At 45.6% G+C, this 23185-nt stretch overlaps 1 protein-coding gene across 1 annotated transcript in view; it reads left to right on the forward strand.

Moving 5' to 3' along the window:
• LOC138259670 (pleckstrin homology domain-containing family B member 1-like) overlaps window positions 1–23185 on the forward strand; it is a 276644-nt gene that overhangs the window by 204577 nt on the left and 48882 nt on the right. The window contains exon 3 of the mRNA XM_069207543.1: window positions 22077–22110. Coding sequence (XP_069063644.1) covers window positions 22077–22110 — 34 coding nt within the window. The remainder of the gene's footprint in view (window positions 1–22076; window positions 22111–23185) is intronic.

Consider the following 23185-nt stretch of genomic DNA (forward strand, 5'->3'; position numbering starts at 1 on the left):
CTATATCTATCTATATTCAATCATATATCTTATTAATAAATTATTATTTAATTTAACTAATTTATCATATAAAATGCTGGATGATAAAAGCATTAAAAATATATATAAATAGATGTCAATTTCATGTAATAATATAGATGTAGATATAAATAATAAAATAAATCAATATAAATATAAATACAGATACAGATACCGATGTAATTATACATTTAAATATGAATATAAACATGAATATCACACAATTATCTCCATGTACTAAATAAATAGAATATTGTTTTGTGTAACAGTGTCAACCTTTACACTTAAATTTAAATTTCCATTCCATTATACTGAAATTCATTTCATATGTATATTAAATGTTAAAATTATATACCCCCAAATTACTAATCAATGTCAATATTTTTTCTCTCTGTTTAGTGAAGAACCATTCTATATAGAATCATAGCGGAACTATAGAGGAAAACTATAGAAGGAAACTTCTCACTGTTTCTGTAAAATCAATATCCATAACCCCATGTGAAATCATGAACAATAATGAAATCATGAATCAGGAATCCATCCGGACCCCTCCATTCTGAAAAGACACAATCAAGATAAATAGATAAAAGATATATGTAAAAAATAGAGTCCAATTAGAAAAATCAGAAACAACAGAGAAAACAGCAAAAGCAAGAAGACACTGTTGCTCACACTATACATTATTACTGCTTATACGGTAGACGATATGGAATTATAGTATATAATAACATGTAGCAACTACAATTCTCTATATTTTATCAAAATAAGTTCATTGGATTACTCTTCAAATAAATGGGTATTCAGTTCTTCGCCAATATTCAATCCATTTGGTGTCTTAGTTCCTAAATCTACAATATATTTGGATTCTTTTTTGCGTAAAGTTAACTCTCTGTTACCCCCTCTATGGTGTAATGGCACATGTTCAATGCCAAAGTAGGATAATAAGGTAATGTCTGAATTATGAAAATCCTGAAAATGTCTAGCTACGGGATAGTGTTGATCCTTTGACGTAATAGCACGCATATGTTCCAAAACACGTTTCTTCACTGCATGTTTTGTGCTACCTACGTACCAAAGCTGACAAGGACATTCTAATACATAGATAGTGAAAGAGGTACTACGTGTCAAAAACTGCTTGATTTGTCTCTTCGTCCCTGGTTTTCTTATTGGATACTATTTCCTGGTCACACTATTACGACAAGCTTTACAGTGACCACATGGGAAGAATCCCTGTAAATTATGTTTCTTTATATGAGAAATAGTGGTGACATCGTTTGATCTCAACATATCATGAAGATTACGCCCTCTTCTATAAGTAATCAAAGGCCGATTGTGAATCTCTTTGCCAATAATGGGATCACATTTCAAGATGTTCCAATGTTTAGAAATAATCTTTTTAATCTGAGTAGTATCCTCATTATAGGTTAAGACCAACCTGATGTCATCATTCTTCTCATTTTTCACTTTAGCAGTATTGTCAAAAAGAGTCTCAATTCTTTCCACTTTCTTGATTTTTTCTGTCGCTTTTTTAGTTACCCAATCTGGGTAGCCACTTTGTTTGAACCTCATTATCATGTTTTTCTGTTCTTGTTCAAATGCCTCATCTGTATTGCTGATTCTTTTAGCTCTCAATAGCTCACCATACGGAATACTCCACTTCAGTTTATCAGGATGTCCACTAGTAGCGTGCAATAAACTATTTCCTGCTGTAGTTTTGCGAAAAAGATCAGTGTGGATCATGTTATCTTTAATCTTAACTCTAGTGTCTAAAAACTCAATCGAAGAACGGCTGATGTTATATGTTAATCTGATATTCAAATCATTTTCATTGAGTTTCTCAATGAAACATATAGCCTCATTTTCAGATCCTTTCCAAATTATGAAAAGGTCATCGATATATCTAAGCCATAATGTGGCCTGGTTTATTTCTGGATATTTATCTTCGTCTTTAAAAATCTCTTCTTCCCACAGGCCTAAAAATAAACAAGCAAAACTAGGAGCGAAGCAGGTGCCCATTACAGTCCCAAGTATTTGTTTATAGAGTTTGCCATCAAATAGAAAAATGTTGTTAGTCAAACAGTATCTTATCATTTCAATAATCATGTCAGTGTGTGCCAAATATCTTAGGGACCTTGTATGCAAAAAATGTCTACATGCTTGAATACCTTTCTCATGATCAATGACAGTATAGAGAGAATTCACATCTAAGGATATAAGTAAAAAATCCTCTATTGTATATTATCTATATTTTCCATCTATATCTCCCATTTTACTTTGATACCTTCTTGTATAAAAGGAAAGACACTTAGGGGGTGATTCGAATTCTGGCGGGCGGCGGAGGCCGCCCGCCAGAATTCCGCCCCCATAATACAGCTCCGCGGTCAGAAGACCGCGGAGGGTATTATGAGTTTTTCCCTGGGCTGGCGGGCGGTCTCCAAAAGACCGCCCGCCAGCCCAGGGAAAAACTCCCTTCCCACGAGGATGCCGGCTCGTAATCGAGCCGGCGGAGTGGGAAGGTGCGACGGGTGCAGTAGCACCCGTCGCGTATTTCAGTGTCTGCAAGGCAGACACTGAAATACCTTGTGGGGCCCTCTTATGGGGGCCCCTGCCGTGCCCATGCCATTGGCATGGGCACGGCAGGAGCCCCCAGGGGCCCCGCGGCACCCCCTACCGCCATCCTGTTCCTGGCGGGCGAACCGCCAGGAACAGGATGGCGGTAGAGGGTGTCAGAATCCCCCATGGCGGCGCAGCAAGCTGCGCCGCCATGGGGGATTCTAAGGGCAGCGGTAAACCGGCGGGAGACCGCCAGTTTACCCTTTCTGACCGCGGCCAAAGCGCCGCGGTCAGAATGCCCTGCGGGGCACCGCCGGCCTGTCGGCGGTGCTCCCGCCGACCCGACCGCCGGGGTTAGAATCAGGGCCTTAGTCCTGTTTCTATGTTAATGTATGGTATTTTAAGTGGTGTATATTGGTTAGACTATACACGTGATCAAGGCTGCTTGTCAGCCGAAACGCGTTGTGTGTTTAATAAACACTTCAGCTTTTGAATTCCCGAGTGTGCGCCTGTTCTTCGGAAACTTTTGGGATTTATTTATAAAATTAACCGGAGTGCTCTGCAGGTTACGACGCACCACCCCTCGAGGGCCGCTTGGAGTCCGGTCGTGAGCATGATTCTGTGGAGATATATATATATATATATATATATATATATATATATATATATATATATATATAAAACGGAGTATTGGCATTCCGCGCTTGACCAAAAACTCTGCTACCCCCACCAGCGGAGCGAAGCTCCTGGTGTACACAATGCAGCCCATTTATGGGCCACACAGCGCAGGTGCAGACAGTCTGCGCTTACGCTGTGTGGCCCATAACTGGGCTGCAATGAGCAGTCTCGGCCTGACAGCAATTGAGCTAGAACTGGTGCCAGCAGCTCCCAATTCCAGGCCTCCCTCCTCCAGTCGCCCCGGCCGTCAGCATGGGCAGAGGGGGGCAGAGTACCAGGCTGCTGGCAACGAGGGCCCAGGTGAGTTCTCAGTTTTTCATTTTTTCATTCGTGCACACTGGTGCACAAGAGGCCTGAAATTCAGGCCAGGGCCGCAGGCAGTGAAAGCTGCAGTTTCAGGCCTCTTGTGCACCGACTTGCCCAGGCCTCTTGTGCACCAGCCTGCCCCATGTGCAGCGCACTCAGGGGAGGCCGGTGCACAAGAAGCCTGAAACTGCAGCTTTCACTGCCTTTGGCCTTCTCCTGAATGCACCCGATCTCAAAAGTGCTCAGCAGGGTCCCTACTTAGCGCTTCCGAGATCGGGCACATTCAGGGCAGGGTACCACTCCCCTGCTCATGGAACGCCGTGGAATTCCACAGAGTTTTAAATCAACTCTGTGGAATTCCACGGACTGGACCTCTGCCAGGCCTAATATTTATGAAAAGCTCTGCAGAACATGTAGATTGTAAATTAGAAATGATGGCTATCTGAAAAAAAGATTGCAACATTAATAATGACTGGGGGAACTCAAGTAGAAGAAATATCACCCATTATACATTATGTGAAGAGAGATATAATATTCATGGCAAAGACAGAGAAACAATAGAGAAACTTCCATCAGAATACATGCGGCAGGAAAATATGGCCATCACTAATACAATGTGAATTTCTATATGTCTATTGTGCTGATCAGTTAGTGTTTCTATGGAGGTGCACACAGTTATTTTTCTTGCCGTTTCTTTTATGTGCCACAGAATGCCTGACAAACAGTTAGTGTACCACAGGATGCCTGGCCCTAATTTACTGCAATTGCAGACTAAAAAGCTGTAAAATGTTCTATACATTTTAGGTGTCGCTTATATATGTGCGACCCATGAGTTACTAGTCATCAGAGCACCTATTACTTAATGTGCCATACAATTCTTGTCCTCTTTCTCATTCTCCCTTCTCTCTTTCCATTGTCCCATGGTCCATTAACATATCTCCTTCTCAAACTCGCTCTCATATGCTTAGTCAGTACTTGCTCACATTCTATCACCCACTCGCTTTCTGTCACTCGTTCATTTGTTAGAATCTAATGAGGTCCTTCAAACACCAGCTTTCTCACTCACTCACCTTGAATCACAGATTTTATCTTAACTCTCTCAGTATTTATTTGCTGCTCACTAACTTTCCATCCTTGTTATCTCACTTAATCACTCTCACTTCCTTTTACTCTGTCTCGTGCAATGATTCATACTCACCATGTCACTTAATCACTCTCACGCTTGTCATTCTATCTTACTGTCACTATTCAGATATCAGACATGTTCATACATGTGAAGAAAGAACTGGCACTGTAAAAATGGTTGCTAATGTGATATTACAATAATTCTAATTTTACATGATATACAAGGAGTATATTTTACTGTTTCCTCTGCATTAATGTAATCTTTCAGCAAGCTACGTACTAAATTTGCAACATCGTTTTCACAAAGCAATGTAATCTTGTACTATTAAAAGACAGATTAGACGTGTTTGCACATCCAAATAAATCACCCATGAACATAGAAAGTGCTAAAAACCTTTGGCAGAGCTGGATTATTTGCATACATGATGAAAGGGAAATGAGACTTGTAAATTTTCTGCAGACAATAATCACATTTGTGTCTATCTTGAAGTGTCCTAAGGTGTTCCAGGCTGTGAAGGAATAAACATGAATTGAAAAGAATAAGGGGTGGAATGACAGGTGGATTAGACCGAAGAAGCCTGGGTCTGCAAATGGATGCAAAACATATTGTGAAATGCTGGTAGCCAGAACAAGACTGTTGCATCTGTTGCTTTCTGCAGGGTCATACCCAAACATTTTGCCTTTTTCCTTTACTTTTTGCTCAATACGTTTTTGTTGGCCTTAGGATTCTGGGCACTTTACCACTGCTTACTCAGTGCTAACGTGCATGTGCTCCCTGCTTAAAATATGGTTACATTGGCTTATCCACAATTGGCATACTTAATGTACTTATAAGTCCCTAGTAAAGTGCACCACCTGTGCCCCGGGCCTGTAAATTAAATGTTACTGGTGAGCCTGCAGAACTGATTGTGCAACCCACCTTAGTAGCCCTTTAAACATGTCTCAGGCCTGCTCTTGCAGGGCCTGTGTCTGCAGTTATAAACTGACTTGTCGACCTGGTAAGTTAACTCACTTGCTAAGCCCAAAACTTCTTTTTTAATACATATCAGTCACCCCTAAGGTAGGCCTTGTATAGCCACTAAGGGCTGGGTACAGTTTAATTAAAAAGTTGGACATGTCCAGGTAATGAAAAAACTCATAAATTTGTTTTTCCCTAATACAAGGTCTATCTCTCCCATAGGGTAACACTGGGATTGGCTGATTAGATTTTATATTTGCAATTTTCAATTGGAACCAGATATTAATTTCAAGTTTGGTGTCTCTGGACTCACAATTTAAAATCACAGCCTATGGTTACATTGGATTTGAAGTTGTAAGTCTGAAAATGCCACTTTTAGAAAGTTGTCATTTTCTTACTTTAACTATTCTGTGCCTCTGCCTGTCCCTGAATACACGTCTAGGGTGGGTGACAGCTGTGCTTTATGCATTCCCTCTAGGCAGCCACTGATAGAAATGGGGTTTCTGGTGGTCAGAGTATGCACCCTATGCATGCAGAAACCACCACTCTAGTCAGGGTAAGTCAGATACACACTTTAAATTAACCTGTGCTCCCCCTCTGGCAGCTTGACACAGAGCAGACAGGCTTTACGTAAGAGGCAATGTGTAAAGTATTTGTTCAACACACAGACACATAGAGTAACACAATGAATACACCACAAAAAGACTACATGCAGAAAAGTAGAGAATGTGTATCTGAGCAAAACAAGACCAAAACACCAAAACAACAAACATCCACTCAGTAGAAGTTGACATATACATTTTTAAAGAATAAACTAAAAACAGTGCTTAGAAGTCACAAGTGATCAAAAGGTTTCTTGTGGTTTCAAGGGACCAGTGCAGATCAAGATTTCAGGATGACCATGATGGGGAGCCGGCTGCCCTCAGAACCCACGCAGGGTCTGCTGAAAAAGTAACTCGGATGGACCAAAGTGTCAATGTTGAGGGCACGATGCATCAACCTCCACCACACAGTCAGGTCACTAAAGCATCGTCGGCCTCTGCTGGAATACAGGGAATGCATTGTTGTTGAGCCATGCAGAGCCTCGTCGTCAGGTTGTGCAGGCTGTAAATCCACTGTCATTGACCAGCCTCTGCATTGGCGTCGAAGGGCAATGGGTCAGTTCCGGCCGGTGCAAATCACACTTCTGAGGCCAAGGACTGGAGGTGGCACCTCGTGCAAGGGTAGGACTCATAGATGGCAGAGTCCAGCAGCACCAGGAAAGTTGCAAGAAGTCTTTTGTTTCCCTGATACTTCAAAAAACAGGAGGAAAGCAAATAAGACATTGGAGTCACTCTGGGTTCAAGTAAGATGGGTCCAGTCCTTGTCCTCAGCAGAGCAGAGATTATGAGGCAGCAAAGCAGAGAAGCAGTCCCTCAGAACAGTCACTCAAGGCAAAGTGGCAATCCTTGCAGTACAGCAGTATTTACTCCAGCAGAGTTCTTCCCAGATATAGCAGTATACTGATTTGGTATGGTCTGAGCCCTGTACTTTTACCCAAATGTGCCTTTAAAGTGGGGGTGAATTCAAAGCAGCTCCTTGAAGCACACAGGTCCCCCTTCTTCTGGACTATCAATAGGGGGTAATCAGCCCTTTGTGTGGGGAGAGGCACTTCCCTATTTATGTGTAAGTGTCAGCTCCCCTCCACCCTTCGTGCCCAGGAAGGCCCATCAAAATGCAGATGAGTGTTCAGACACACCTAACCTTCCTGTGTTTGTGGCTGTCTGGAAGGAATGCACAAAGTGTAGCTACCACCTTCCCTAAACATGTATTGGGGACTGGCTGCAAGGCACACAGAGCAGTAGGAGTGGATAATGCCCACTTTCTAAAAGTGGCATTTCTAAAATAGTAATGTTAAATCCGACTTGACCAGTAAGGAGGATGTATCATTACCATTCCAAAGATATGAAACATGACAAAGCTACTTCTTTCCAATCAGGAATTACATCCTCAAATGATATTAAGGAATCCTTACTGCTGCCCCATGAGAGGAGTAGGCCTCACAGTTGTGAAAAATTACTTTGGGAGCTTTTTACTACCAGGACATTTAAAACTTAAAAGTACATGTCCTACCTTTTGCCTACAGAGTACCCTGCCCTATGGGCTACCTAGAGCCTGCCTTAAGGGTGATGCATGTGTAAAAAGGGAAGTTTAAGGCTTGGCAAGAGGTTTTAAATGTCGAGTTGAAGTGGCAGTGAAACTGCACACACAGGCACTGCAATTGCATGCCTGAAACAGGTCTGAAAGGCAGCCTGTGTGGGTGGCACAATCAGAGCTGTAGGCCTACTAGTAGCATTTCATATACAGACCCTGGGCCAGATTTAAGAAAAGTGGCTCTGCACAGAGTGCAGCACCATTTTTCTTACACCCCTTAGCACCCCACTAACGCCACCATGTGTGCGCACCATGGCTCAGGGTAGGGGGCTATAGCTTAAAAAAATGTATGCTATTGATGTACTGTTCAAGGTTAGCATCAAAATTTTGGCGCTAACCCTGAACAGTACATAGGGGCCCATTGTTACCAATGGTGTGCCCACTTTTTAATGCACAAATTATCAGAGAAAAGATGTCCAGAAAGAATAATCTAGAAAGCAAGTAAACGTGCATGGAATACACCTTGAGAAGCCCTATTGAAAAATACTATTCCTAAAGATGCCAAAGCCCTGATCTGTGTCACTACCTTTTACAGTTCCAGTAATACATCGAAGTTTATGATCAACAAACACTGGCACATCCTGAATTCAAATTGCCTACCCATGCTCTCTTTCTGCAGGAACTGCAGTACAAGAGATAAACTTGTCCACATTAGACCCAGGTTACCTCTATCCAGATAGCAGACACTGTGGGACTTACCTCCCATCACTGGTCATTATCCATGTGGCCAATGCATTATATGCCCCGTAACAAGGCAGTCTAAAGAATTAGACCTGGGGTTACCTAGAAAATGGGAACAATGCTTGCATACCAACTGTAACTCTGAAAATGCAATCTACGTGATTGAATACCAGTGTAAATTGCAATACAGAGGCATGACTTCACGAAAGAAGAAAATAAGAATAGGGGAGCACAGAAGCACTATTCAGTGCAAAAAGAGCTCCACGAAAATGACAGTGAGGGTCACTTATAAAGAATTAAGGGCCAGATGTAGGAAGCATTTTGCATGGTGCAAACTGCAAAAATCGCAGTTTGCGCCATGCAAAATGCTCAGCGCGATGCTCATTCACAATTTGCGAGTCAGTACGGACTCGCAAATTGTGTATGCAACTCGCAAATAGGAAGGGGTGTACCCTTCCTATTTCGACTCGCATCGCAATGCTAAATTGCTTTGTGACCGTGAATGCGGTCGCAAAGCAATTCGCAGTTACCACCAGTGTCACACTGATGATAACCCATTCGCAAAAGGGAAGGGGTCCCCATGGAACCCCTTCCCCTTTGTGAATGTTGTCCAAAATGTTTTTTCAGAGCAGGCAGTTGTCCAATGGACCACTGCCTACTCTGAAAAAACGAAACCAAATTGTTTTTTTATTTTTTTTTATTTTGCAACTCGTTTTCCTTTAAGGAAAACGGGCTGTAAAATAAAAATAAACTGCTTTATTTAAAAAGAAGTCACAGCCATGGAGGTCTGCTGTCTTCAGCAGGCCACCATCCCTGTGAGTGCAGGGTGTATTCCTTAGAACCCCCAATTATTAGAAATATTCCTCCATGTACCTCCTGCCACAAGACCTCCTCAGGTCTTGTCTCACTGTGGTTATTGGCTTTCATGTCTAACAGCCACACACGGAACTTAGGTGTGCCTGATGGACCGTTCTCATCCTGATGTCCATTAACTTCTCAATAGGTCATCCGGGGCCAGATGGGAGGGAAGAGCTGACACTGCAGCTGAAAGGACTGTGCCTGTCCCCACACAAAGAGCTGGGTGGGCCTGGAGTCAGGGAAGGAAGCACAATGACTTTGTGCACTTCAAAGGCCTCTCTTTAAAGTCTACCCCACTTCTGGTACTGGACCTCAAACCCCAAGAACTCAGAACATTTCGGAACCTGAGGACATTCTGCCAGGAAGAAGAACTGCTGAGCTGAAGAGACTGTCACTCTGCTGAACCTTTGCTGGACTTTGCTGTATGACTGCTTTGCTGTTCTTGCCCTACTGCCTGCTGCCTCCGTACCTGAGACTGTGAAGGACTGGACCTGAACCTCTACATCCCCAGAAGCTAGTTACTCCAAGGGCTTGCTTGCTTGCCACCTGATCCTCAGTTTTAGGGACATCAAAGACTGCCTGTATCTCTCCTACAGCACCTGGACTCTGCCACCCAGGAGTCCTGCTCTGGCAACAGTGCCAATCCAGTTTGGGGCCCATGGAAGTGGGCTCTTTGGTGCTGCAACTGTTGGCATTGGCATATCGCCAACATTGTGCCAATCGGAGCCACCAAGCCGCCCCTCAATGCTGAGGCATTGTGCTGCTGCAGAGGACAAAGACATCACAGCACCAACTGCAAGTCTCAGAACCGATGCATCACCCTCAGTCCCATCTCATCACCTTTGCATGACCTGGCTACGTGGCTCGATGATGATGAAGCACCTTTGCAAAGGGGTTCAAGGATGCACTGCTGCCCCAGATCAACAACTGTGTGGCACGATAATGATGCATTCCTTGACTGCGCAGATTGTAACCAACACATTGCCTCACATCGTCTCCTATACTCTTCACATCGTATCCTGAACCTCAGCGCAATCCTGCACACAAGGTACTGTTTCATGGAGACAAGGTTAGTTCCTGTAGCTGGCTTGCACTCCATAGCGGTCGGACTCAACTTTGGATTTACCCTGGTCTAGCGCGACCAGATAGCCCTGGTCAGCGCTTTATGCTTATAAACACTCGTTACACTTAATATTTAAGAATGTATATCTCAAATCTGCTTACTGGATTTTAGTCAATTTGATCTTGCTTTAATCATAAAAATATAATATATTTGTCTAACTTGGGCTAGAGTCTTTTTGTTGTTTTTACTATGTTACTGTATTAAGTGTTGCACAAATACTTTACACTGCCTCTCAAGTTAAGCCTGCTCTGTGCCAAGCTACCAGATGTTGAGCACAGGTTAATTTAGGGTGTGTATCTTACTTACCCTGACTAGGATTGTTGTTCCTACTTGGACAGCTTGTATACTTCTACTAACTAGAGACCAAGGGCATATTTAAGATCCCCTAGCACCATTCTAACGCCACGTTAGTGTCAATTTTTTATGCTAATGTGGCGATAGAAGGCCAAATACACAGCACCACATTTACAAAGTGGCGCAATGCATGCATGCATGCATTGCACCACTTTGTAACCTTTTGCTCTCCATTATGCCAGCACCAGGCATAATGTATGCAAACGGGGTGTTACCCCATTAGGGGGGCTGAAAAAATGGCGCAAGGAAATCTAACAAATTTCCTTGCGCAATTTGTTTCGGCACTTTAAATGCCTGCTCAGAACAGGCGTTAAAAGGGGGCATGCCATTGAATACAATGGGTCCCTATTTACTTTACAGGAGTAGCGCCAAATTTTGGGTCTGCTTCTGCCGAGTACATCAATAGCATTAAAAAATGACGCTATAGCCCCCTACCCTGCGCCATGGTACGCTATATTTTAAATATGGCACACACATGGTGGCGGTAGGGGGCGTTAAAGGGCGCAAGAAAAGTGTGTGTGCAGCACCTCTTTTCTTAATTATGCCCCCAAATTTCTAAAAAAGAATAAAAGAGTGAGTAGTGAGAAAAGTAGTACATAGAGTGCTTTATTTTCGTACCTCTGAGAAATAAGACTGCCTTTGCAGTTTCTGTTTAATTCTGTGTTCCTCACAGCCTGCAAAGATTTATGGCCCATAAAAAGCTTGTGCAATGTGCTCTTTTCATGACCTCCTGTGCACTGATAAATTTCCTTCTAGGAAGAAGCACAGGCGCGAAGTTTGAGAGGGAATATGGGTCTGCAATTTCCACGATGGGACGTATAACTCTTTTTATGTACAGGAGTTTTAATGCTACCGCTCCAAGAATCAGAGGCGGTTCATTGTTTCAAAACTGGTCTTATGAGTGCCTAAAACAGTGAGGCCCAAAGTTCAGTTTGCTACTATAGCCTTAGAACCCGCCGTAGCGGGCTCTACCGGCTATTAAAGGCCTGCTCCCCGCGTTAAATGCCCGATGGCATTTAACAAGGGAGAGGGACTTTAATAGCCGGTAGAGCCCGCTACGGCGGGTTCTAAGGCTATTAGAACATTCTGCCACACAGGGCAGAATGTTCTATTAAAAAAAAAAAAATGTTCACGGAGCCTGAGGGGATTTAAATCCCCTCGGGCTCCGTGAGGCTTTGTTCACAGCTGTTGCTGTGAACAAAGCGAACATTGGAATGTTCGCGCTGCGGGCTTTTACCGGCCAGTAAAAGCCCGCAGCACTCCATTGTTTTCAATGGAGCCTCCAGCATTCCAATGTTCTAATTTGATATACATGCAGTTAGGCCATTAGGACCCTGGATTCTCGAGGTCTTCTAAGATCTGATCATGCATTCTAATTCGCTTTTTGAGGGAGACAGATAGGGTCTACTTGTTATAATTGCCTTATATTTAAAAAATGTTTCCTTGTGTGCTCCCGCAGCGAACTAGTACACATAGGTAGTATCTGCTTAGTTTCTATTTAAATTATACACATCTACTGTATAAGATACCTACTTAGCTTTTGAACTTGACGGAGCTAAAAATCACTTGTTTCTTCACCAGTGTGGCCATTATAAGCTAACCCTAAAACAACCCCTTAATTTAAATTTTGATTCTTCCTACATTTTTACAAATGTTCGTCCTATGCTTTTTAATACTGAGGACTCTTTCACTTATTTCCTTTTTTTGAAAAGTCTCACAAAGATGCTTGTTTAAATACTATTTTGCTTTAAGTTTCTCGAGGTCATGGGCATTTTGGTATGTATTCTTAATCAGTTTACTATTCCCATTTAATGACATTGTCCTCACTGTATGAAAATTGGTTATTAGTTGGAGAGGATGTCGGTCATACCCAAGTAATAAGTCCCAAAATCCTATCAGGCCATGCACAAAGTTCCATTAAGCTAGGCACCACCTCTTGAGGTATGACAGTGCAAACAGGCTTAATTTAGCAAAATGTTCAAAGTATATAGCAACACTGAAAGAGTCAATACACAACACAATAAAAATTCCACAACCAGTTTCTTAAAAGTAAGAGACGCTTAATAAGAACAATGATACCAAAACAAAAGAAAACTATAATTGGAACCAGAGATATGATTTTTGAAAGTTTTAAGGTGGAAATTGCTAAGAAATAAATAACACTTTAAAAAAATCAATTACTGTTCATGTTTGACTTGGATCTGGGGGTGATTTCAGGTTGGCCACAATGGAACAAAGGTCGGTTACATCAAGTGGGTCATCCTGGTCACAGTTTTTACCTTCTGATTTAATCTTAATTATGCAAGTTTAAATCCTCCAGCGGGGCATGGCTGAAGACTCTATCCAACAAAGTCTCTTCAAAACCGGCTAGCCAATGGACGAGGTGGCACTCAAGTGACTGGTTTTGGCAGGAAAATGTCCATCTGGGAAAATTGAACTTTTGAGGCCACTGAAATCCTGTCATCAGGCAGATACATTTTGAACCTTCCCCCGGTCAAAATGTCTACCTGCGACTTAGGTCTATATTTATGGGCTTTGTGGCACAGGGCAGCACAGTAAGTCACCTTGCTATACTGCTCTGCATCACAAGGAAAGGGCAGGAATGTACCATATTAATCCAATATGGCACATTCGTGTCCCTTCCCCCTGCGCTGATGCCCTTTTGGCAGCCGAGGGCCAACACAGGCACCCTTGCACCATAGATGCCTGAGTTGCATGCAGGATTGTTTTCATGAAGGAAAGGGTACCTTCATGCACAAAAACAATCCTGAGAGGCTTTTTTCAGTTTTCTATATGTGCTGCAGAATGCAGCACACATAAAAAAAGCAAAGAAAATGAGGAGAAATAAAGATATTTCTCCATATTACGCCTGTCCTGGGGAGGCGTATCCTTTTGTCCCATTGCAAGTGGACTTACTGGTTCTTTTAAATCTGGGAACGTTTTTTTTAAATCCATGGATGTTGCTTGGGAATACCCATACAGCAATCATGGAAACGCCTTCCAGGTTCAGAGTAATGTAAAGCAATGATTTGCACTGTTACATTATTCGAGATTTATGAAGCCAAGCAAGGCCATGCAAGATGGCCTTGCATGGCTTCAGAAATCTCACTTAAGATGTGTCTCAGTCTTGCACCATATTGTGTGGTGCAAGAACTCGGCAAACCAGGCAATAAATATGACCATTAATCTCTTTTTTGGAGCTCAGAATCTACCAGCGGGGCAAGCCTTAAGTGTTATTCAGTGAAATCCTACCAAAATCGAATACCTGTGCCACGAGCTCCTGAGGCCTTGGAAGTCCAATATGTTTGGAAGTCCTATCTTTTTTAACTTTCTGGGGCAGTCCCTCTTAGCCACTTCTAAGCATCCTAAGGCATCAGGATCAGCACTTACACCAGAACCTTCTAAAGCAGAGGCCACCAATAATGTCCAGTTCATTGCCAGTTGTCACTAGTCCACTGGCCTCTTGCAGCTTGTTATTTTCCTTTAGCCACAGACGAGAGCGGCCAACAGATCCTTGGAGCCCGCTTCTTAGTCCTATGTACTAGTGACAGCAGGTCCAGGCGTTCAGGTCTCCTCACAGGTTATAGAGAGCAGTTAGAGTACTCTTAAGTTCTACCACAGGTTCAGAAAGTATTCTGAGGGGTTGGAAGTGAGTTGCTACTTTTGTTCAATTCACTAGCCAGTGAGTGAGTGTGACTCCAGGACACCTGCTGAAAAATGGGAAAAAATATCAACGGCAGGCCTTTACACATTTGCAGCACATCCTGTTTGCTTCTCTATAAACTATCCTACAGAGCACCATTGACACTAAAATCGAATCCGGCAAAATCATTCTGCCCTGGAGGAAACTTGTGGCACAATTAGGGGAGCAAGGGTGTGTTTAGGGCAATGAGCTGTCTTCCCCCATTCAACTACTTTAAACTGGTTTTGAGGTCAGCACACCCCCCACTGAAACTATAGCTATGAGGCTTAAGTGTGTTTTGGAATCAAAAGACCACTCTCCTCCATACTTCTCTCATCACTACCCTGTAAAACTACAGGTCTCACTGGTCCCTTTTAATTTAGTGAATGTTCTCCTAAACTGCCCTGCTTGAGTTAAACTTGGTCATGTTCCTCCCCACTGAGCCATTCCTGCCTGGCCCATGCTGTTGTCTCTGCTCTGAAAGGAGTGTTTCACACCTCATCAAAGACAGCCGTAAAAGACTGATGGATGTAAATAAGAGACATCAGTAAACGAGGACAAATCATACAATCCCTTAGGCAATATCCCCTGTTAGCACTCTATCTGGTTATAATTTCAATATCCAAGCCTCTTGGTGCGCTGCATTGCATGACAGGGTAAGGGCATAAATCAGCTGAATCTAACATTATGGCCCTCATTACAACACTGGTGGTCGGTGTTAAAGCGCAGTAATACCGCCAAAAGGCCGGTGGTAAAAAAAATGGGATCTTGACCACGGCAGAAACTGCCAGCACATACAGCCACTTTAACACTCTGACCGCCAATGCGGTAGCAACAAGCACTGCGGCGGTAACCGCCAAAAGCCAGACAGGAAGTCAATGTACCACCCACCCCATCACAACCCGCCTATCTGCCAGCTTTTCCAGGGTGGTACCAACGCCATCAAAAGCACGGCGGAAACAGTACCCAGAAGGGGAACCACTCACCTCGCGACACTCTACGAAGAACCAGGACGCCATGGAGCCCGAGCTGCGGGTCCTCCTCATGCTGGTCTACCTCCTCATCTACCAGGAGTACGAACGGTGGCGGCAACGACCACGGTGAGTACTGCACCTAGTACACAGGGGAGGGAAGAGGAAAAAGAGAGTGACACACACACGCAACACCCCCACCCCAACACTCACCCACAACACCATACACACAAACACATCCATCAACATTACATTTACACCCCATAAGCCCCTGGTAGCACGCAAGGATGAAAGAAATTGAATCAAATCAGTGATATTTTAGAAATAATCAGATAAACGTAATATTTTTTAAAAACAGTATTTACAAAAATATACAATATGTACATAAGGCGGTAGATTGTCCACTCAAAATGTTCATGGGCCACTTGGTCAAAACTCATAGGCCAAGCCCACACTTGAGTCCTGCCTCAATACGGCGAGAACTCTGCAGGGGCATCAGGTCGAAAACACACAGGCACCTCAGGGGGATGGGGAAGGGGGGCACCTCACCCGGAAGATGGAATAACAACACTGCTGCTGGAGGGGGCTCCATGCCCACAGCGATGTCCTAGGGAGTGCAAGGCCACAGTCTCTCAAGTGGGTGGTTTGCCCACTGCTTGGTCCGGGAGAGTGCAAGGCCCAGTCTCTATAGTGGGTGGTTTGCCCACTGCTTGGTCCTGGGGAGTGCAAAGCCACAGTCTCTCGAGTGGGTGCTTTGCTAACTGCTTGGTCCTGGGGAGTGCAAAGCCACAGTCTCTCAAGTGGATGCATATCTCCACTGGTTCTGGAGGGGGCTTTGTGCCCAGGGTGGGTAGATGCCTTTCTCCACCGGTTCTGGAGGGGGCTTTGTGCCCAGTCTGCTTCATCCTGCCAAGGATGGGGTGAGTGGATGCCTTTATCCACTGGTTCTGGAGGGGGCTTTGTGCCCAGTCTGCTTCATCCTGCCAAGGATAGGGTGAGTGGATGCATATTTCCAATGGTTCTGGTGGGTGCTTTGTGCCCAGTCTGCTTCAACCTGCCAAGGATAGGGTGAGTGGATGCCTTTCGCCACTGGTTCTGGAGGGGGCTTTGTGCTCAGTGCTGCAACACTTGGGGCGTGGCAGTTCACAATACCTCACCTGGGTGTCTGAGGCATGAGATTTGCAGGGATCAGGTTGCATGACAGTCCATGGAGACAGGGCTAGACTCCATCCTGCGGCGACTACGGCTGCAAACTGGTGGTAGTGCAAGTGCTGGTGGGGGTGCTGGCAGTGGTGAAGGGAGGCTCCAGCCCTTCTTCTGCTGCCTCGGACGGCTGCCCACTGGGGCTGCTGGTGCTGGTTGTGGTGCCACTGTCAGTGGTGCAAGTGGCAGTGCTAGTGGCAGTGCAGGTGGCATTGCTGGCCGTGATGCAGGTGCTGGTGCTGCCAGTGGTGGAGGGAGGCTCCAGCCCTTCTCCTGCAGCCTTGGACAGCTGCCCACTGGGGCTGCTGCTGCTGACAGTAGTGGTGCTTGCGGCGGTGGAGGTGGCGGTGCTTGTAGCAGTGCTAGCGGCGGGGCTGCTGGCTGTGCTGGCAGCGGTGCAGGTGGCGGTGCTGGCGGTTGTGCTGGTAGCCACCAGGCCTTCACCTGTAGCCTCGGACGGCTGAAGTATCTTGCCTGGTGTTTTCTGCCCCTTCCTCTTCTTGGCAGATGGTGTTGTGACCTTGGGTCTGGCAGCTAGAGTCTTTGAGGTGGCCTTGCTGGGTGGTTGTGACTCCTTCCCCTTGATGGATGCTGTCCTCCTCTTCACCTTGCCAGGTGGCGGAATGGCTTTGGCCTTGGCAGGGGTTGGTGGCACACTGACTGGGCTGATGGGTGCCCCCTTTGAGCCTCTGATAGCTGCAGTAACCACAGCGGACGTCGACTTGGTGGCTGAGGTGCTGGGCTAGGTTCTGGACAACCTGGCCCGAGGGGAAGGACGGGGGGAGGGGTAGGGGAGAGGACAATGTTTGCCCGGAAAAGCTTCTTAAGGACACTGGGACGGGTAGAGAGAGAGGGTTTGGGGGTGGAGGAAGAGGAGTGGATGTAGGAGGTGTCTGTCTGCTGAGTTTGGGTGCAGGTGCATGGGCTGGATGCTGTTGGGTGGGTGGGTGCTTGCGTTTGTGTACTTTGGGAGGAGGGGTCACAGGCACACTGGGAGAGGACACAGAGGATGGGTGCTTGGATGTGGGGGTGGTGACTGTTAGTGAGGGGTGTGTTGTGATGGGTGTGCTGGTGATGGAGGTAGTGGATGAGGATGTAGTGCATGCAGGTATGAGTGGAGACACTACTGGGAGGGAGGTGGATGATGAGGTGGAGGGGGACACAGTGGAGGCAGTGGATGTTGGTGTATCTGCATGGGGATGGTGCTTGTGTGAGTGCCTGTGAGATGAAGTGTGGTGCTTGTATTTGCCTGAGCCACTTTTGTGTGTTGATTTGGGTGAATGCTGGTCTGAAAGTGTGCTTGGGACAGGCTGGGGGTGGGAGATTAGGACTGGGTAGAGGAAGTTGGAGGGGGGAGGCTGGATACAGGGACAATGGCTGCCGTCAGTGCGGAGGCCAGAGCCTGAAATGCTCTCTATTGGGCCACCATGCCAGAGTGAATGCCCTCCAGGTATGCATTTGTTCGTTGCAAATGCCTCTCGACACCCTGGATGACATTCAGAATGGTTAACTGCCCAACAGTGAGGGATCTCAGGCGGTCAATAGTCTCCTCACTGAGGGCAGCAGGGCTGACTGGGGCAGGGCCTGAGGTCCTGGGGCGAAGGAGATGCCCACCCTCCTGAGTGAGCGGGCATGAGAAACACGCTGAGGGGCTGCTGGGTGGAAGGGCTGGTAGGGGGGTGGTGGCTGTACCTGTTGTTAGGGTGGGCACAGAGGTGTCCGCCACCACCAGGGAGCTTCCATCAGAGGAGGAGTCGCTGTCTGTGGTGTCCCCTCCTGTCCCCGTCGTGGTGTTTCCCTCACCCTCTGTCCCACTGGTGCCCTTACCGTCTGTGGATTTGGCCTCCTGGTCCATGTGGGATGCAGCTCCCTCCGTCACCGGTGCCTGTGCTCCTCCGCCAGATGATGCTAATGCACACAAGGACAGGGTGACAAAAAAAAATGGGGGAGAGACAGAGGATACACTTGGTCAATGCCAGCAACAACACTACTGTTGGCGTACACAACACACAGGAAGCAGCCCTATGCACTAGGCCATGCACTACCAGTTCCTAAGATAGTCACCAGCCCATGGGGTACAATGCCTAACGCCATTAGCTGCACACCTGGAATGCACAGGACCCTGCCCAGTAGTAGATGCCCACTAACACTATTGGGGTTGTAGTGCCCAACAAGGGACCTACTCTGCCATGTTCGTCCTGGCCTAGGGGCACCCACAGCCCACATCCCCCACCCAGGTAAACCTTAACGCGTGCACAGTCATGATTCTGAATCTGTACTCACCCCCGTGTGGCTGCTGTGGTGCCCTCAAGCACCCATTCAACTCCGGATAGGCCACCGCCAGGATGTGGAATATCAGGGGGTCAGGGTACGACAGGCACCCCTTCCTCGTTGGGAGGCCAGCTCCAGCTGGGCCTCTGCCGTCTTCCTTGCCCAGAGGCGGGTCCTCCCATCGTTTGCAGCAGTGGGTGCTCCGCCTGTCAAAGACCCCCAGGGTCCGCACCTCCTTAGCGATGGCACACCAAACCCCCTTTTTCTGATGGGCGCTGACCTGCATGGAAAAGACAGCAGAAAAGGGAATTGGTTAGCCGTCCAGACTGTCACACTCATGGCCCACCAGATCCCTCCCATCCTCTGACGCACATACATTGACCACCATACATGCAGCACTCTGGCCAGGACGCCTCAGCCACCCCCAACACACACAGCAATCCATACATTCATGGCCCACGCATCATGCTCACAGTGTACTCAGCTGTTTGTCTGGAGGACCGTAGAGTAACGTGTACTGGGGTAGGACCCCATCCAGCAGTTTCTTCAACTCCTCCGCAGTAAAGGCAGGGGCCCTTTCCCCAGACACATGAGCCATTGTTGCTTCCTGACACAGGTCACAGCAGCACTTGCAGTGTAGGTCCTCTCCTATTGAAGGTCAGGTAGCAAGTGAGTGAATAGATAGAAAATGGCAGTCACGTTCGTGGCGGTGCATACCGTCACCACCGGCGTACATCGCCATTGGCTCCTGGAACCCATAGGGCCCAATGATAACCAATGTGAAGTTGTGCGGTGGCCATCGACCGCCTACCGCAACGGCGAACAACCCCAGAGGAATTACTCCATTTCCACTTGTCCCTAATCACAGGTCAGGCAGCCGCCATTTCAGGGGGGCACAGGCCATGGCACCTAACTGCATCACAGCAGACATTGGCACAGCAACTGACTATCGGATTCACATACAGGTTCTGTAAAGGAAATGATACATCATTATTTCAATGGATGTGTAAATATGACCCTCCGCTCACCGTTTTCCTCCATAGGCTTCAACCGCTGAGGATGTATATGAGATGGTGACATCCTCCGGTGCACAGACCCCTGGTGGACCTTGCGACAATGGAGGACAGACACATTATACTAACATACAGACTTGATCAGGCCACAATCCAAGAACTGTGTGCCCAATTGGAGCCAGACCTGATGTCAGCTATCCACCAGCCCACAGGTATACCCCCTCTAGTGCAGGTCCTGTCACTGCTCCATTTCCTGGCAAGTAGTTCCTTCCAAACAACAGTGGCCATGGCATCAGGGATGTCTTAGCCAATGTTCTCCAACGTGTTGACCAGAGTGTTGTCAGCCCTGCTGAAACACATGCGCAGCTACATCGTATTCCCCCAGATGGAGGATTTGGCCACAGTGAAAGCTGACTTTTATTCCCTGGGACATATCCCCAACATAATTGGTGCCATTGATGGTACCCATGTAGCATTTGTCCCCCCCCTGGAGAAATGAACCAGCATTCAGGAATAGAAAAAACTATCACTCTATGAATGTGCAGATGGTGTGTTTGGCGGACCAGTACATCTCCCATGTGAATGCCAAGTTTCCTGGCTCTGTGCATGACACCTTTATCTTGAGGAATAGCAGCATCCCATATGTGATGGGCCAACTTCAGAGGCACCGGGTGTGGCTAATAGGTGAGCCCAAGATTCCCACCCATTATAAGTTGGTGTCTGGGTATGGGGTTGTCCCTAAGCGTTAGTGTGTGTCTCACAGGTATCCCTCGATATTTGGAGATGACTCTGGTTACCCCAACCATTCATGGCTACTGAGCCCAGTGAGGAATCCCAGTTCAAGGGCCGATGTGGTGTAGTTTTGTTAGTGTGTGAGTATTTTGAGCTTGGCGGTCTGTACCGCCAATGGTTTATCGCGGTTGAAAGACTGCTGCAGTGATTCGTGGGTCCTGATACTGTGGGCGTATTCCTGTTAGCGTAGCGGTGTGGGTTTTGCTACCGCCAATTTATCACTGACCTTTGATCTGACAGACTTGTGTGGGTGTCTGTACAGTGGCGGATTTCTCAGTGTGGGTCATAATACCCATAGCGGAATACCGCCGCGGCCACAGTATGTTGGCGGCCGTCAGCACTGCAGTAGGTGGCATTTACCACCAAGGTTGTAACGAGGGCCTATATGTTGCATTCCTGTCTTTTTCCAGTGCTGGTGCGCAATGTGCTTCCTAGAACCAACTCAGGCACTCTTGCACCATGGTGCAAGGGTGCCTGCATTGAAAGCAGTATTGTTTTTGTGCAGGAAGGTACACCTTTCTGTACAATTACAATCCCCTAAGGAATTTCCTTTTTTCTATGTGTGCTGTAGAATGCAGCGCACACAGAAAGAGGAAAAAAATAGGAGAACTAAATATGTTTCTCCTTGTTACACCGCACTTGGGGAGGCGTAGCAGTTTTGATGCATTCTGAGGTCTTCCACTCATGGTAAATCTGTGAATGCAAACCGTGGTTGTTGGGTGGGAACACCTATGCACCCCGAATGGAATACCTCCCGAGTGAGAATAAGGCAACGTAACAATTTGCGGTGCATTTCTTTACTCCAGCTTTATGGAGCCATTCAGGGCCACACTAAGTGGTCTTGCGTGGGTTCATAAATCTCACTTTCGGTTTGCATCGCACATATACCACATTACCTGGTGCAAACATGATGCAATCCGGGTTATAAATATGGCCCAAAGTTTCAAAGACTAGAAAAAAGAAGAATTAGCTAAAAGAGAAAAAAATATTGATGAATGGAGACATTCACAGATCTTCCCGGCTACTAAGTTACTAATACAGCCATTGATAGGTAGGGGGCCAGGACTTTGCAGGGTGGAATCCGTTGTTGTTTTCAAATAGAGCATGTAATGTATATTTTCAACAGGATTTTTCAAGGGTGATCTGGTTAGTAACAGGCCACAGTGCCAGATCAACATGTGGCAATAACGAGATTGGATGAAATATATTACACCAAATATTCGTTTCTAGTTGTACTTAAATGCATTATTCTGTCTTCTTCCTCTTCTAATATTATGTTTCTTTTCTGTCTGTGCAGCCAATGGCTTAACATACTCCGAAAAGTCAAAGAAGTAAGTTAACATTGTTTCATTATTTCTATATCTACAATCAATAATATCACGTTTCTTCAATTTACCTCAATGTCACTTATATATAAATGTTTTGTATTTTGTGTATTGTTAACTGCAAGCCATGCCATCTGAGGCATAAGAAACAAGAAACGTACATTAATGTCACAATTAAATATCAAAGAACAACAAGTAAAGTGTGCACTGGTGGGGGTGTGTATTGAGGAAATCACAATCACCGTTTTTAGTTTTTTTACAAGCAAGTTTGCCAGGAGATGTTCCAAAAGTGCAAGTGATGCGTTTAGCGTCATTCTAGAGTCTTCAAAAATCACATGAAATACAACAGTCTCAGACTCGTAGTTCGACCACCTTCTGGGACATGGGTCACCCATTAAAACTGCGAGTTGCTAGGAAAATAGGTCAGATTTATCTCATCCATGAAGATACCAATGCTAGGGGTAACAGAAATGTCAGGGGGGTAGAAAATCCCTGAACCCTGAGGATCCACTAAGCAATAAAGAGCTAACGGGGAATATATAATTTCATATTTGATTTCACAGGTAATTCCTTACCTTTCCCTGGATAAAAACATGAAAAAACTCTGGGCAAGAATATTCATCTGTATTCTAGCATTTTTCAAACCTGCTTGTACAAAAAAAGTCTACTAAGGGAACAAGCTGCCTACAATGTATCACACAGTTCAGAAATGAGTTGAACTTGTTAGCATTAAGGCAGGAGAAACCCCTTTTGGGAATACTACCCAATACGAAACATTTTTTCTCACCTCTCCATTAAAATGAGATGGAAACCTCTTTTGTGAATACTACCCAATAAGAAACACTTTCTTTTTTTCACCTCTCCATTAAAATGAGATGGTGAAAGGCTAATTAATCCAAGGCACTGCAAGTGACAAAATGAACAATGAACATTCCCTGCACAATTTCACCTATGTTCTGTAGTTGTAAAACCAGTATATTGTATTAATGATTAAATGTTGCTTGACTCAACACCTTTTGGGTTTCTTTCTGCTGTAGAAATATGTTTCCACAAACTCTCTTAAAATAAATCAAGACCACTA

The sequence above is a fragment of the Pleurodeles waltl genome, chromosome 9, assembly GCF_031143425.1.
Source record: "Pleurodeles waltl isolate 20211129_DDA chromosome 9, aPleWal1.hap1.20221129, whole genome shotgun sequence".
Lineage (NCBI taxonomy): Eukaryota > Metazoa > Chordata > Amphibia > Caudata > Salamandridae > Pleurodeles > Pleurodeles waltl.